The sequence below is a fragment of the Haemaphysalis longicornis genome, unplaced genomic scaffold (genome assembly GCF_048455015.1).
Source record: "Haemaphysalis longicornis isolate Haplotype H1 unplaced genomic scaffold, Haemaphysalis longicornis Haplotype H1 scaffold_8, whole genome shotgun sequence".
Classification (NCBI taxonomy): domain Eukaryota; kingdom Metazoa; phylum Arthropoda; class Arachnida; order Ixodida; family Ixodidae; genus Haemaphysalis; species Haemaphysalis longicornis.
In genome coordinates, this window is record NW_027526445.1 from 148,385,132 (window position 1) to 148,401,703 (window position 16,572).

A 16,572-nucleotide genomic window follows, 5' to 3' on the forward strand; every position below is an offset into this window, starting at 1 on the left:
GGTTTGACGGCAAGCACGGCTGCAGAGTCGATGGCGCAGTAGAAGGTCGTTTGTATACGCGCCGTTATGAACTTATTGTAGACGTCACCAAAACACTCGATTTGGCGGGAGAATCAAAATTTTAACCTAAATTGATTAATTGCTCAGTGAATACGGCATCATTTGCTGCCGCGCAAGTGCTGGGGACGCTATAAAACACGAAACCTTTCGGATAAAACAAACTTGTATTTTGTCTTCATGTCAACGACGTGAGGCGAAAAAGAGGAAAAAAAAACCCGCCCGCATCTTCCCACGGGGGGAACTCGAGTAAATGCGTCGCAGAGTGGTGCGGGTATTGCGTGAATGTTGCGTAATTGGGTATGGTTTGGGAATGCTTAATTGTTATTTCGTCTTTATTATTCTTATTTATTGAATGAAGGAGAAGCGAAGGCAAGGAGTGTAAAGTTAAAGTCTGTCTTTATTGCTTGGTGCCCTCAAGCAAAGCGTCAAGTCAAGCGAAAGCCAAGCAAAGACGCCCTTGACTGAATTCCGAACGCGCGCTCCGCCGCTTATATACACACCGCCCGCGTTCGAGGGAAATGAGTACGGAGGAGAGACGCGCATGCGCACACTTCCGTACACAAGCGCGCGAACTTTCCACGCAGCCACCACGCCTTTATCACGTGTACACGCCCTGCCGCCGTTACTGTTGAGCGCGACGCAGCGCACGGGTAGCTACGACGCATGCGCGCACAGACGCGCTCACCCCGCACCGCCGCAGCTGTTGTTGAGAGCGACGGAGCGCACGGGGTACACGCGCTCCTCCCGCACTGCCGCACCTGTTGTTGAGAGCGAGGAGGGTACGGGCGAGAGACGCGCACCTGCGCCTCGACGCGACGCGCATGCGCAATGAGCGTGTGGACGGTGCCGACAACATCGACGAGTGACATCGCGAGCCTAAGAAATGCTCCGCATTTAAAGCGCTACTATTGCGTACAGCTCCGCTACCTTCAAGTATCACGCATTAGTGTGCGCTTCCTTCATTTTTACTCTATCACCACGTTCCTCGTTGAGGCACGCTCACACTAGGCCGGCACTAGGCCGACACGACGACGACGCCGACTTCCGAGTTGGTAAACAGCGTTGTCGACGCCGATGGCGACACAAACACGTCGACGGATGGAAAGTCGGTGTAGTGTGACTGGCTCGCCTACCGAAGACGCAGACGAAACCGGTCGGCGGACCGGATGGCCTACAGGTCGTCAGGAATCGATCGAGAAGCGAAAACTACGCTCAGGCAACATTCATGTCGTAATGAATACCGCTGTGTTTTGTTAGTTACTAACTATACTAAGGTCCATAAACTTACTAAGGTCCATGAAGCCCATGCAACTCAGCACTAGCGCCAATGCGATGCGTATTTGGCTTACAATGCTTCGACCGTGCGTTTCGGCGATTAATTCGTTTAAAACTGCATATGCGTGTGCAACCGGCACGTTTGTAGAAAATATGAGGTCGCTTAAGTGCCGATGAAGAGTTACGGAAGGTCATTCAGGTAATAAGGAGTCAATACCGGTCAAAGTTTTTGGCGCAAAGCGTAGAATAAAAGTGCGGCAAACACTATTCCGGCCATGAGAAATCGCAGTCGCAGCTCCCTTCACAGGCTTGCAGTCGCAGGCCCGTTTCGCTCACTTCGCGTGTGGGCAAGGAGGCGGAGCATGCGGGGCGAAATTGGCTGACGAGGTACCTTGAGGAGAATGAGGTGTACCCCCACACTACGATTGGTATTCGGGCCGGGCTGTCGACTCAAGACTCAATGAAGCTCATAAAGCATCAGGCCACTCTAGGGCTGCACATGCAGAAGGCTTTTGACAACGTTCGACACTCGTATGCTTTGCTTTTAAGTTCATTTCGGATCTTGGGCTGGGTGCGCGCTTTCACGACTATGTCAGGTACTTCCTGTCAGGTGGGAAAGCTACCCTGAGGGTTGCGGAGCTCGAGTCTAAGGCGCTGGATCTTGGGTACAGAAGCAAACCTCAAGGGGCCGTCATCTCGCCCACATTGTTCAATCTGGATATGGTCGGATTCACAAGGAAGTTCTTGGAGACTGAGGGGATTAAACACACCATGTAAGCAGATGACGGGACCATATGGTGTCCTGCGGTAGTGAGGGCTATATTGAGAACGCTCTTTAGGAGCCAATAGGTGTAATTGAGACTTTTTTTGGTCCCAATGGGGTTAAGGTCCACCCCAGCTAGGTCGGTGCTGTTGCTGTATAGTCCCCCTAGAAGGGTAGCCAAGCTCAGGGGGTGGGTTCCTGTGGACACGCTGAGCCTTCATCTTCGCACGAGGAATGGTGATCTCATACCTAGGGTAGATAAGATCAGGGTTTTTAGGGATGCCGATTGAGTCGAACGGCGCCAACACGCTGATAATCGTGAAAATTATTGCCTAGACAGAGAATGCGGTTAAGAGGGTGTCCAACATCCAGAGGGGGGGGGGGGGGGGGCGAAGGGGGATAGTCTGATTAGGCTTATGCAGGCCTTTGTGTTGTGAAACTTCACGCATGTGGCGACCATGCACAAGTGGAAGTTTTCAGAGAAAGAGAAGCTTAACACGAAGATTTGGAAGATCACCAAGAAGGTGTTGGGAGTGCCGATGTGCACCAGCAATGACCGGCTTCTCCAGATGGGCCTACATAATACCTTGGATGAGATAGCCCAGGTTCAGGTGGGCGCAGATGCACGGTGCGTCTCTCTACGACTAGCACGTGTTGGAAGCTTCTGAGGAGTTAGGTGTACCTCAGGAGAGGATTTGGCAGCTTCACGTGGATGTTCCCTTGAAGGCCCGTAAGCGGGATCAAGTCAAGCTTGTTCCCAGGAACATGCATCCGGAGCGAAATGTGGGTAGAAGAAGGGGCTTTCCTGCTTAGGCTCATTGGCGATGATAATCAGAAGGTCAGCTTCGTCGATGCTTCTTTTAACGAGGAGAGAAAGGTGTTCGTTGTAGTTATCGTGGACTATGAGGGCAGGGTCGTCAAAGCTGCTTCCGTTCGGACTGATGGGCCGGACGTCGCGGAGAGGGCAGCTATTGCGCTCGCCCTGGTTGACAGGCGCATGACGTTTGTCTATATTGATTCAAAGTCGGCTGTTAGGGCTTTCGAGAAGGGCTCGGTGGCTAAGGTTGCTTTCAGAATTATGCATGCCTGTGAGATCTCTCAGCAGTACTTATGTTGTTTTCCTGTTCATCTTGCGGTGATAGAGGGAGCCCCTATGAATCTCAGTGAGGCAGCGCGATCCCTTACCCACCGCTCCGCCCCGCACCAGGGCGTGGTGGTACTCCCTGAAAACAGATGGTAAGTAGTGGTAAGTGCTTTATTGAAATATAAAGTCGAAAATAAGTGCACTGGGGATATTGTGAACTCATTTGGGAGTTCACCAGCATACAACCCAGTCCGGGAGAAGGGGAGAGGGGAATGAAGGGGGATAGGTGAGAAAAAATGGGGACAGAGAAAGAGGGAGAGAAAGAGATAAGGAGTGCGTAAGCCGGACCGGCAGGCATTGGGCTACAACCGATGGAGGAAGTTGGTCTCCTCGAGGAAGGCCAGGACAAGTCGGAAGGCTTCCCGCCGGATGGAATTGGGGCCCGTCGGGAAAAGTAGGTTCATCAGTGTGTGGCTGGGCAGCCCGAGACGCTGGAGTGCGGACCGAAGCTCTGCTCTCAGGGCGTCGTGCTTGCGGCAGGAGCAGAGCAGGTGCTCCAGGGTCTCGGGTTCTGGGCAGTCAACCCATGTGGGCGACGACCGGCAACCTTGACGGTGCAAGCCGGCTGCCACATTGCGGCAATCGAGCAGCATGCGGAGGAGTAAGGAGCGGGCGTCCCTGCTGATGCGGCCAGGCAGACCTGTGAAACCTGGCCGCGGATGACTCTTGGGTCCGGGTGCATCGTCTCCACCTCCCGTGTCAGGAGGCTTCTCTTTCACATACAAAGAGATCACGATGTATAATCTTTTTAGCCGCAGGGTTTACGGTTTGCCGCATCCTATTCTAAACAGGGCTCAGGCACTTACGTTACGCTTACTGCAGACTGGTACTTATCCTTGCTCGCGGAAGCTGAACATGTTTTATCCTGATAACGTATACGGAGCCCTATTGCTAGAATTGTGGTGCTTTAGCCGCACTCGAACGCATGCTCTGGTCTTGCGACCGAATCGAAAACTCGGCGATCAGGGACGCGGCCAGGTGGGAGGCTTCACTTCGCAGTCCGGTCCTTGACGATCGACTCTGGGCTGTCCAGAAGGCTCACGACGTGGCTGTGGGGCTTGGGCTTCCGGTCCCGACGTGGCCCGCTTAGTGTTTAATAATCACTACTTGCTGGACCAAACAAAGTTTTCCATCCATCCATCACCTCTGGTTCCATAAACGTTGCATACGGCTGGCCGGAATTCTGACGCCCGGACGCCGTAACTGAAGGAAACGGCATATGACACGCGGCCTCCGTTTACCGGCGGCGCCTGTCCTGGCTAGCGGTGCCAGCAGCTCTCAAGCCCATAGCGCGAGCAACCGGTTCCAGCCCGCCAAGCACGTGCCACCACTCTCTCTCTCTCTCTCGTGACTTCCGACTTCCAGCGGCAGTCACGTGACAAGCAAGCTCTGAGCCGACGAGCAACGCTTCGTTCTCCTCTTCCTCTATAACCACGCGCCTTCTAATTCCCACAACCTTGTAGAACTTGAAAGATATCTATTTCTCAAATCTAGCCGTCAGAATGAGCCCAGCCGCCAGCGACAAGAATAAATCGAAGCTGGAAGACGAAGAAGGACAGAATGAAGAAAATCGAGCTCTCAGCGATTTCCTTCTTCGTAGGTGGCTCACACGACCAAGGGGGCCGCTATCATCATCACCAAACCAGCGCGTGGGGACACGTCAGCAGCGTGTGGAGTAAGCAGGTCGTGGCTGGTCGCGGCTGTCGTTCCGAAGTGTCCACTTCGGCGTGCCTGTTGTGAAGGGCCTGGCGTCGAGTTCTCGCCGCGGACTGCTGCTGCTGCTGCCTCTGCTGCGTCGCTTGCTTACGAGAACCGCGTTTGCTTGGGACGTCCTTACCAGCTGGACATGGAAGGCGAACAGCCACCGCAGCGAGCCGATGACGGAGCCCGTGGCGACGGCCCAGACAAGCCGCTGCTGAAGGAGGCGCCGGCACGCGACAACGCAGAGGGCGGGGTGAGTGCGGACGGCGTTCTCAAGTTCTATTTCAAACGGAGGCTGGAGGCTCTAGACTGGCGTCCCACAGCGTTCCTGCTCAGCGCGGAAGGTGTGGCTATAGAGTGCTGCTGTCCGAGGACGTTCGAATTTGCAAGCCTTGGTTGGCACAGGGCACAGCGCAGCTGCCATTGTGGTGTAAAGGTTGCGTCCTAACCTCTATGTCCTAACTGTCTGGTATCGCGCGCGGTGATTGGAGCCCGCCTTTTCTCTAGTTTTTTTTTTTTTTGCACATCGAGGTTTGTTTACCTGTCATAGCTTAGGTTAGTTTTCGGTGTTCTAAATGTTTGTTTTCCGTTCGTTGGGCCGTGTTAGGCCGGGTTCAGACTGTTCCCGAAACTGCCGTAACAACTTTAAAGAATGACGTCATTTTACGGGTCAGCCAACAGAACTGCGTGGCACGCCGTTTTTTAAGCCCGTAGATCACGATATGGCTTTTGCGTCGGTAGTCTGAACATACCCTTAGGCCGTGTTTAGACAACCGAAGTAAAAGGCATATCGTGATCAATGAACGTAAAAAAACGGCGCGTCACGCAGTTCGGCTGGCTGAGATGTGAAGTGACGTCATTCTTTAAAGTTATTACGACAGTTGCGGCAACAGTCTGAATCCGGCTAACTCACTTCGAGTGTTGATCGCGAAGGTAGTCGATGAACACCGCCGCAGAAAGAAAAAGAAGCCAGTATGCGTAGGCGCACGAGACGGGCGGCGAATATTTGGAGCGGTGTTTTTGTTGATCGCGTTTAAGTGAGAGTCGACGTTTGGAGCGCGTGCTAGGGCGCATCGATCGAGAATGAATAAAAGTAAAACGCCAAGACGCACGAGATGGCTCGCGGCTGAGTAAAACGGCGTTTTGTTTTCGTTGGAACCACCATTTTGAGCGCTTGTTAAGGCACGTGCGTGCCGTATGGGATTTTACTTAGCTCGAGCATTGTTCACGAACATTAAAGCTGTACGCAGCCGTGCAAAACAATAAAGAAGCCGAAATTCATGAGGCCGTGGGCCCATTTTTACAGCGGCGTCTTTTTTTTTTTTTTTTTTTTTTAATTGGTTAAGCTTGTTTTCCCACGAGGATTTTCGTGCTGGGCACCGCGAGGGAGAAAAATGAATCTGCTAAATGCACGAGATGGCCGGTGAATATTAAAAGCGGCGTCTTAACCGGCGTTTGACGAACGTGTGCGGGCCATTGAGCTCTTTTCTGCAGAATGACTTCGGGACTCAGAAGGCCAATTAGGCATTAATTTTATTTTTACGTGATTGATAATTTTTGGTACGTGTTACCGCGTAGCCTACTGCTTAATATAAAAAAAAAAAAACGTTGCGTCTAATCTCACGGCAGCCGTGAGAATTAACTTCGATAAATTCTCACGGCAATTTCCATAAAAGCTGGCTGGTCTAACATTTGCTGACTATTACGTCCCTATGTAACCTAACGTAGCATAACCTCACAGAACCTAACGTAACCTAACCCAACGCTTCAAACTTACCCAAATCCAGCCCAACTACAACAAACCTAGTCTAACCCAGCGCAACGACACGGAGCACAACCTATATTAAACCTAATTCAACCCATTCTAGAAGTACTGTGCGTCGATCTCTTGAAATATAGGAAAAACCAGAGTAAACAAAGCATTAACAAAATCACGATGACCGAAAAAATTCCGAAAGCTAAGCACCTGAAAAAGGTGGAGGAAATGAAAGGATGCAAATTAAGAAACCAAACGGAAAAAAAAAGGTGAAAGCTGAGAAATTATTGAAATTAAACAAAAGAGAATTCGGGGCGATGCCTAATTCCCCATAACTTTTCGTTTCTTTTGTTCATTTTTCCACAGGAAAATTTTAAAATGGCTAATTGTTGTGGTAAGAGCATGCGTGCGTCGAAGACGCTTGTCAGCGGGACATAGTTTGCGGTGCAAAAATAATTATCGTGTAGTCAGTATCTGGCGGGCAGATTTAGTGGGTAGTTCTTTCCAGTTGCTCACAGCTGTATTTTGTCTTTGTCCCCCTTAGGTGTACCGAGGATATTCCTTGACATGCAATGTCTGACAATTTTTACGTGAAGCGTTTCGTCATGCCGAAAAAAATTGGCGCGGCTTGCACTACTGGTGCAAAAGGCTGGAGAAACAGGGAAGGGGGGGGGGGGGTGGACCCATAGCTTATTCCGGTTTTGCAAAGTTTTGTTAGGCTGTGTTGAGGGGTGAGGCCAAGTTAAGCCGGATTTTACAAAGCCGAAGTTAAGCCGGATTTTACAAAGCCGTTCCAGTCGGTCCACCACACTGACAGCGGATCCCAGGGGTAAACAAGCTTGGTCGACCACCAGCACCGCTGTTTCTCCAGCCTTGCACCCCTAGTACAAGCTGAGCCAAATGTTTTGCGTTTGAGTAGCCCAGAAAGACTATCACCTTTATAATGGTGTAGTGAAAGCACACCAAAATGCCTCTTGTGCTCACCATCGAGCAATTAAGCGCGAAAGTCGGCTTCCCTGTTATAAAATCTATCTGCGGTGGTGCTCATTTCACAAGCGGCGCAGATCTTTTCTTGGTATTACTTGCTATACTCGGTTACAACTCAAGAACGGCACCACCTCATGTAGTGTATCACTCCGCCAAAGCGCCGGACCAGTCACGTCAGTGCGCGCGCGTTTTGAAGGGGGTTTGCTATGAATGCGTGATATCGTCTGCCTTGTCTCACGCAGTTTGTTTGTCGTCACTGGAGTCGTTTAGAAGCATATTAAGTCCACAAAATCACGGGAACGGCTCACGCCATGTTCAAAATATTCCCAGTAACGCCCTACTTGCGCCGCGCGGAGAAACATCCGGCTACGGTGATAAGGCACAGCGGCAACTTTCGGTGCCGTTCTTAAGTTGTCACCGAGTATAACGCCACCGGACCAAACTCAAACTTAAACATCTCTGCTGTTAAAAAAAGTGGGAGTGTGCAGTGGTGGCGTCCGCGCAGTTAAACTTAAATTTGTCCTCGCCTGCCACCCCCTCCTCTTCCTCGTCGTTCCGTAAGCCAGATAAACGGAACATCAATGTGCTCTGTTGCCAAAACAAGTAGATCGGCTTTCTCAATAGCAAGTGAACTAGGTGGTTCACTTCGAGACCAGATCTTCGAGTACATCTTAACGAGGCCAGCGATTGACAAAGCGAAGAGCGGTGTAATCGTCAGGCGATTGTGGTTTCGCTTACCTGGAGCCGACCGGTCTAACTGTGGTCGTGGTCCGTGCTGCCTATGAAGCTGCAGTCTTGTCCATGCTTAATACCAGGGATGACACGCACCTATGCCAGTCACTACTGCATGTTAAGTTAGTATCCTGCTTCCGTTGCACAAACGTAGGCCTATTGAGAAGCCGAGCACAATTGCTATTGCACAATAAACCGAGCGGCAAACGAAGGTTTGTATTCACAACAGAACAGACAGGGCATAATGAGCGCGACGTGTGGGCTCACATAAACTGCTACGAACCTGCTTCATAGCAACTGTTTTTTTCCATAGAAGCACAGTCATTGTCCGAAGACAAATATCGAGGCCAGCAAGAGTTTCAATGCAGAAGCTTAGGTCTCCGCAGCAAGTGAAATTTTTCATGCCAGTATCAGAAATACTTTCGCCAACTTCCTGGCACACTTTCTCTTAAACACTAAGGTTAGTCTTTGGCGTTGAACTTTTGAGGTTCAGAAACATAAGGCGTGTTCACTGCTGTCGAAAAAGAAATGATTACTCGCGCCGACGTACTATTCTCAATATTAAAAAAATAAAGCCCGCCCTACGGTCGTGCATCTATCAACGGTAAGCATCTGCTCTCTAGGACAATTCCGTGTTTCAGGTTCACTGCAATGTACTTGCTTGATCGATTCACGCAGTCAACAACGAAATTTCGGTGAATGATAATGTCGAGAACACAATTTGACTCCAGAGGTTCTGTTTGTACTGTGACATCACGCATTGCCAGGATAACCAGAGAATATTTTTTGAGTAAAGTAGTACGAGCTTGGTCGTCCGTCGAAGAATTACTTTGTTCGCGGCATAGATTGCTCACTGGAGTGGTCTGTGGGGAAGACGAACCAAGTGATTACGTCAGGGTGTAAAGCATCTGCGCGAAAGTCTACAATGTCGTCCACAGGAAGGACGGAGACTGTATCAACCAAACCGGCACAAAGCATTGAACAATAACAGAGGGTGTGTTGTTTACAACGTTTCTGAAAATCACCGTGCCCGGGGCTCAATACTGGAGCTGCAATCGGCGATTGCGTAGTTCAGCTTCAGCGCAAAGCATGAGGGCCGTTGCGCCATGCATTGCCGAACGTCGTGCGTGAATTACGCGATGCCACGGAGCAGCGGAATTTTTCGGGCAAAGCATGCGCTCAACGCAGTCATTCACCGAAATTTCATTGTCAGCAGCATGATTTGGTGCACTCGAGTGCGCTGCGGTATAGAGCTGAACTACAGCGTCGAAATAGTGTGTGGAGAAAAATAAATACTTAGTGTATACCTTGCAGTCACAGGATGTGCTTAGGGAAACATGCTCTGCATGCCTAGATAAGCGATTATCACACAACTAAATGCTATCGAAATTCACAGAGAATCAGTCTGTATTTCCTGCCTTCGATTTTTTTTCCCCCAAAACATCACCTTTCTACCTCGATCCCCTGTCCCTATGATTGGATTCGGGTAGTATGTTGCGAGCCCGTCGTCCAAAATGAAATTTTGGTGTATATCGTGCCGAAGCTATACGCCTGGGCTATGTCGCCTTGTAGTTGAGGTTAGCTTTGACCATCGTGGGTTCTCTAAAGTGCGACGAGTGGGTTGTTGCTTTTCGCCTCACTCCGACAAGCGACCACCACGACCTCGATCAAACCCGTGTCCTTGGGCGCAGAAGCGCAACGCCGTAGCCACTAAACCACCGCTGCCAAGCCTGTCGTGGTCAAAGTACGAAGTACTATAGAGGTGTTCCTCCTGTAAGTGTAAAAAAAGTTAAATACGTGCGCAGGTATCCGAGGTTATCAACTGTTACGACAGGGAAATGCTGTAGGGTCACTCAACGGGATGTGCGCGTGTGTGCGCGAGCGCGTGTCTGTGTGCGTGCGCGCGTGCAGTTATGTAGTTATCGGTTCCTTTTAAAGTGTGTTTAAGCATAAAGCCTGTTTCGATTTTTTTTGCGACCTTGGATGGACCGTGGGACAGCGATGAGCAAATCTGCCGATGCAGTCACGTGACATCACGGAAGCCGCCATAGCAGCGTTCCTTTCTAATCGACCAGGCTTGCATCAACACTGTTTAGGTGCCCTAATGACAAAAGCGGCAACAGGGGCGAAATTTGTTCTTGTATAGGCTGCGTGAAGCTTTTAAATTCATACTCCATCCTCCGCGCTTTTACTATCGTAAAAACTTCAAAGGGTACTCTAAGAGCAATAATTGATTGATTGATTGATTGATTGATTGATTGATTGATTGATTGATTGATTGATTGATTGATTGATTGATTGATTGATTGATTGATTGATTGATTGATTGATTGATTGATTGATTGATTGATTGATTGATTGATTGATGAGGTTTAACGCACGACGCTACACAGGCGATGAGGTGCGCCGTATAGTGGAGTGCCCCGGATCAATTTTGACCGCTTGGGGATCTCTAATGTGCGCCGAAATCTCGAGCAGACTGACGTAGCGACCACCATGGCCGGAAATCGAACCCGCGTCCTTGGAAGAGCGATGATTGTTTTCTCAGCTAGGGGCAACATTTGAGCTTGTTTGCGAGCCACGCCAAATAAAAATGGAACGCTTTCCTGCGGCACATGACGGCACGCCCATGCTTAAGCCAGACTTCCCTTTAGTATACATTAGTAAGCAACTGTATAGGGGAGACCGGCATCTCTATAGTGGGGGGGCTGAGCAATATGTCGGCATGCAGCGTTCGATGGAAAGCGCGTTGAGGTGTTTTAGATAGTTCCGTTCAAAGCTTGCGATGCTTTTACATATGGAAAACGGAGAGCATTGCCGCTTGAGTAAGTGTCGACGATCCGACATTTTGGCAGAGTGCACAGGATAACGATACGATGCACCATTATCGGTACGAAAACGTTTATCATCATAGGCGAGACGCCGCTCAAAGCATACTCATATGCCCGCAAGCATGAAGCGCTGTTTAATATTTTGTCAGTTCTTCGGAATATCAGTAATTTCCTTTCGAGTACCATCAAATTTCGGCCAGGCAGTGAACGCTGAAGGGCGCTTTCCTTGGTTTTCTTTCCGTATGCTTGTTGGGTTGGTTTTAGCGGACACCAACACATGGGTTAGCTAATAGGCTGCTTTATATGAATGACTCTTGCATAATGTAATTCGAAAAAAAGGGTAAGAAACAGTTACTTACGTCAACCTCTTAAGCTGAAAGAATACTCGCGGAGCTTAGCGATACGGCGTAAGGATTGAAGGGCAGGAGAAAGGGGGGGGCTAGTATTGCGTAAAATAACGAATGTTGCAGGCTTCTTCCGAAAGGTTGAGGGGGGGAGGGGTTAAATTATTAGGTGAAGGCGGAGGTTCCGAGTACCTGCGGATTGGCTTTACAAGGCACGTCGGCCATCCCAAGGAAAAGCAGAGTTTTTGACCGATACAGGGATACTCAGACCAGATTTGCGGCATGCGGAAATCTTCACTGCGTTCTATTCCCATTATTCGCTTGTATCCCGTTCGTCATATCACGATAACTGTGCGGATAACAGCTCCTTATGTAGTCGCGAAGCTGTTACACGAAGGACTAACCAATATTTAACCGTTAGATACTTCACTTACCTTTGTAAATTTCGTCGGGAAAAAACAACCGGAAATCAGAGTCCTAATGTGTAGTGGTACCAAAAGACACCAGAATACGCTAATCTTCGCTGTCCAATATTTTTGCCTTAAACGACCACTTCTATGACCAGAGTGATTTTGCCACTACCACGAAGTCATCAAAGCCAACAAATTACCTATACACATGCGACGGCCCCTCGTCAATTTATCTATTGATGGATCGAAAAACCCACCAGTGATTCGTTAACGAAATCAACCCTTCTTTGACGGTAAATCAATGTCTTGTTTTTCCCTTTACAGGAAACACCCTCCAAGCCTTTAGAGTTCGGTACAACGGAGCCAGAAAACGGGGTTGTTTCAGGAACACCGGAAGAGACCGAGCCTTCGAAGCCTGTGTCGAAGGAAGCAGCGGCAGCGGGTATCTTTACAGCGCCGGGTTCTACACTGCCCTCACATCAAACGTCTCTGCCAACAGGAAGCACAGCCGCTTTCGAACCGTCGGAACCAGCAACCACTTTAGATCTGCAGTCGAAGGAGGAACCGGAGGATCCTCGTTGTGCCTCACCTCTGGAAGAAGCGACTGCTGTTGATACACAACCACCGGAATGCAAAGCTGCTGCACTAGGAGTGCCGAAGCCATTGGAGCTTACCAACGATGCCAACACGTCTTCAACGGTCAACCGTTACTCAAGCCAGCAGTCGGAAGAAGAGTTCGTGGAAGCTGCTGAGTGTGCTTCTAAAGACCTGGAAAACAGCTCGCACTCTGGTTCACCACAACTTCCTTCAGCATTGGAGCCTGAGTCACCTTCTTCAGTCGATGCGACCAGCCTTGGCCCCGCGGAACCGACAGCGCATTTTGAATCGACGTCGCCATCATCGTCGGAGGAAGGTTCATCCAAGGTTGAACAGGCTAAGGCGCTTTTTTCACAACCTTGCCATGTCACTTCAAAGCTTTCTGGCGACCAAGTGAAATCTGCTGCTTTCCCATCTGAGCAGAGGTCAAAACCTTTGAATCCCTCCTCAGCGGCGCCCATCGGGGCGTCCAGCTACAACACACCGGGACGAGCGAGGTCGTCAGAGCCGACCGCCCACCCGCGACGATTCGGTGGCGCTCGGCCCCGAACTTCACCGAAGCCACCTTCACCGGCACAAGCAGCATCTTCCACCTCTGTGAAGCCTGCTGGAAGCAACGGGGGCACTCCAGCTCGGCCGCCGCCACGATCATGGGCGCCGTTCCGCACGCCGAACTTGTCCAGGTACTCACCGCGGGCAAGGGACCGAGTGTTCGCGCCGTCCGATCGAGGACCGAAAGACTGCGTCGCTCACCGCTCCGGCGGAAACCCCGCGACATGTGGCATTGCAAGCAGCGGCGGCAACTCGCTTGGCCCCGATAACGGCTCGACGAGGCGGAGCCCGCAGAAGAAAGGAGCACGGCGCAGGAGTACTAAGGAGGACCAAGAAGGAGGGAAACCTGGCGCGGACGAAACGCCCAACACGAGACGAGCGTTCCGCAACGCAGGGACGCCCGGCGACGGCGCCCCGGATCGTCGTGAGCAACCTCCCGTACCCCTGCCCCGAAACGTGCCCGTGGACGGCGAGAGAAGAAAGGCTGAGGCTGAACGGTGGATCCAGTGCCCGCTGCCGCACGTGGATCCCACCGACTCGGCGACCATGTACTTGATGAGCCTTCGCGAGCGCATCGCCCGGTTCTCTCCGAAGAAGAAGAGCATGATGATGGTGAGGATGCAGGAGGTACTGCACGAGGTGGAGTTCTTGTCGGAGTCTTGAACACTGGGACTGGTAATAAAGTTTCACTGGGGTAAGTGGCTCCCTGTGTCACGTGCTTGTTTTAGCGGAGTCTCAGGAGTAGCGGGTATTATTTCCGTAAATAAAAAGGGTGGCCACCTAATAAACTCAATCTAGGAGGTTGAGGCTGAGCACGAACACGCGGGTTCGATTTCGGGCCGCGGCGGCCGCTTTTGTGGTGGAGGTGAAAAGCAAAAACACCTGTGTTCCTCGGCGCACGTGATCCCCAGGTGGTAAAATCCCAGGTGGCACGTGAACCCCGGCGTGTCTCATCTTTGTAGCATCAGTGCTAAACCCAAAAATCGAAGAGCAAGTACTAGTGGCGCACGCAGGATTTTGTTTCGAATTGACCGGATGGGGGGTGGGGGGGGATTGAAAGGAGAAAAACGAACAAATGAATGAGAGCATGTGGACATTAAGATTCTGACACTCCGAAATTGAGACAAAAGCTCTGTTGGAGGTAATGCTACCTCTGTGTTTATTAAAGGAAGCAGGTTAAAAAATTTGCAGTGGGTTAGCTCGGCTATGCCAGGATATACGTAGCGTGAGCTAAGGTTCATCTGGTTATTCTAGAGAGAGAGAGAGAGAGAGAGAGAGAGAGAGAGAGAGAGAGAGAGAGAGAGAGAGAGAGAGTAAATGTTTATTGAAAAGAAGAGGTCGGCCTGAGAAATTGATCTTGGGCCTGCTACTTCCCTCTGGGGGGAGGGTACTGAGGACAGAAAGAGAAAGGAATGAATATGGAAGGTATGGGAAATGACAATGAAAGCGACAAATTAACTATGTAGTACAAGCAGTAAAACCAATAAACGTCTCACGTACAACGGAGCGCTGATTCAGATGACTACAGTTCACTTTTTAGCACATGACTATCATCCATGAAAAAGAAAATAAAAAAAGAGAAACTGCTCAGACATTATTTCGCAGTCTGTTCAATTTTGTCGCGACCTAGAGGCGAGACTCCAAAGAGGAGTCACCAAGAAATGTAAGCAGGGCTTTAACGGCTAGGCTTTGCTTCCTGTTGTCAGCCCACGTGCCCAAAATCTTTGGTTGTCTGGAATTAGCTTATAATGCTTACTGCTGCTTCAGTGACATACACACGGTAATTGCATTAAGTGACGCATGCATATTTATCGAGCGGCTCCGGTGCAGCGTCACCAATCGCCCCAGAGGTAAGATGGTTCCACAGGCGCACGCGGTGTTGCTGCGACGCGCAAGCCGTCGATTCCACAACCAGCTAGCCCTCGCATGATCATCAAGTGGACCGGGTCGCCACGTGCGGAATGTAGGTCGGCGAATACGCTGGGCGCGTGGGGTGTGTGAGAGAGACGCCGGGCAGCGAGCAACGTTCTGTGCGCCGTGAGGCGTCACTGCTCCTCGCGCATGCGCAGTACGGTTCTCCAGGAGCCGCGCGAAACGTGCTCAACCTCGGCCAGCGTAGCTCACGCTACAAAAAACGCAGAACTCCCTCTGGTGCAGTTTCAGGCAGGGAGCGCGCGAGCACTGCGGAGACCAGAAATTTGAATTCCATTGGGGGGGGGGGGGGGGGGGGGGGGAGTAGTAGTGAGAGGATAACGGCGCTACAGCCCATTGTGGAGAATCACTGCTCTGCACTTCCGGCAGCTTTCACGTTAAGTGGAACGGCTTTAATTTCTTATTACGCCATCGTACACCATATCGCCCCCACCATCTACCCTTCCCACTGCCAGCACTGCAATACCCCTCTCACCACTTACCATCTAGTATTCTCCTGCCCATACTCACCTAACCCCCTCCCCTCACCCTCCCTGGAGCAGTGGGAGACTGAGCTGACCAGCCCGGACCCAGCCCGCCAGCAGGCCCTGGTCTCCCGCGCTCTCCAGTCAGCGCGGTCACGAGGCCTTCTGGACTAAGGAGGCCTCCCACACCCCTTCGCCTTCCCCTGTTGCTCCAATAAACGTTCACCCCCACCACCGTACTCCTCAGCCATCTCAACCCCCCCCCCCTCGTGATTGGTTCTATTTCTCATCATCATCATCAACAGCCCACTAGGTCAACTATAGCCTCTATAGGTCAACTGCAGGCCGGTGGTCTTTCCCCCCGACCTCCAACCGCTCCTGCCACGTACCGCTCGAGTCCATTGTTTGCCTCCGAAATTCCCTATTTCGTCCCCATTCCCCATTTCGTCCCCATGACCCGTCTCTCGGTGTCCACTATGTCACCCTGGTAGTCCACTGGCTGCCCCGGCCAATCCCCCGTTGTGGGTATGAGCTCCTTAAGAAGAAGAAGCGTGCAGTGCACCACGTTCTGTGGTAGCGCAGCCCGCAGCGGCCCACAGGCCGCCTCTAACGGAGTACAACGGGGAGGCCGAAGAAGAACCGGAACAATTCTGGGAGCTGTATGTTGCCCTCCGGAACGGCCCGTTGCAGTGGCTCAAACTACATGTCGGGGGAAGATACGCCAGTTGGCCATAGCAAGAAGACTCTTTAGTCCTTGGACAAGACCGGCGGAGTTAGTACGTGGTTTGCTCTCATAATCGAACGCGTGGCTTACGTGTGGTATTTTGCATTGAAGATTTATTTTACCGACAATATCTTTTTACCGCAAGTGGTAGGATCGCCACGCAGGAATTATGCCACTCGGATTACGGCACTGTTATCTCAACCGTGGTGGAACTGTCCTGTCCAGAACTCTTCACCGGCTTTAGTTCTTCTCTCGTTTCATTTTTTTGGTTTTTTGGTTTCTTAGGAAACCGTTCCTAAA

General features: G+C 51.0%; 1 protein-coding gene across 1 annotated transcript; it reads left to right on the plus strand.

Moving 5' to 3' along the window:
• The first annotated feature begins 4,881 nt into the window (after nt 1–4,881).
• On the plus strand, nt 4,882–13,849 carry LOC144148670 (uncharacterized). Its single transcript, XM_077680188.1, has 2 exons — nt 4,882–5,196; nt 12,328–13,849. Exons 1-2 carry the CDS (start codon nt 5,089–5,091, stop codon nt 13,813–13,815), a joined length of 1,596 nt encoding a protein of 531 aa, XP_077536314.1. The 5' UTR covers nt 4,882–5,088; the 3' UTR covers nt 13,816–13,849.
• The last annotated feature ends 2,723 nt before the right edge of the window (nt 13,850–16,572 follow it).

Coding starts and splice junctions, on each gene's coding strand:
- LOC144148670 (XM_077680188.1), top strand. CDS start 5,089: ATGGAAGGCGAACAGCCACCGCAGCGAGCCGATGACGGAGCCCGTGGC. Junction 5,197..12,327: donor GCGACAACGCAGAGGGCGGG/GTGAGTGCGGAC, acceptor TTCCCTTTACAG/GAAACACCCTCCAAGCCTTT.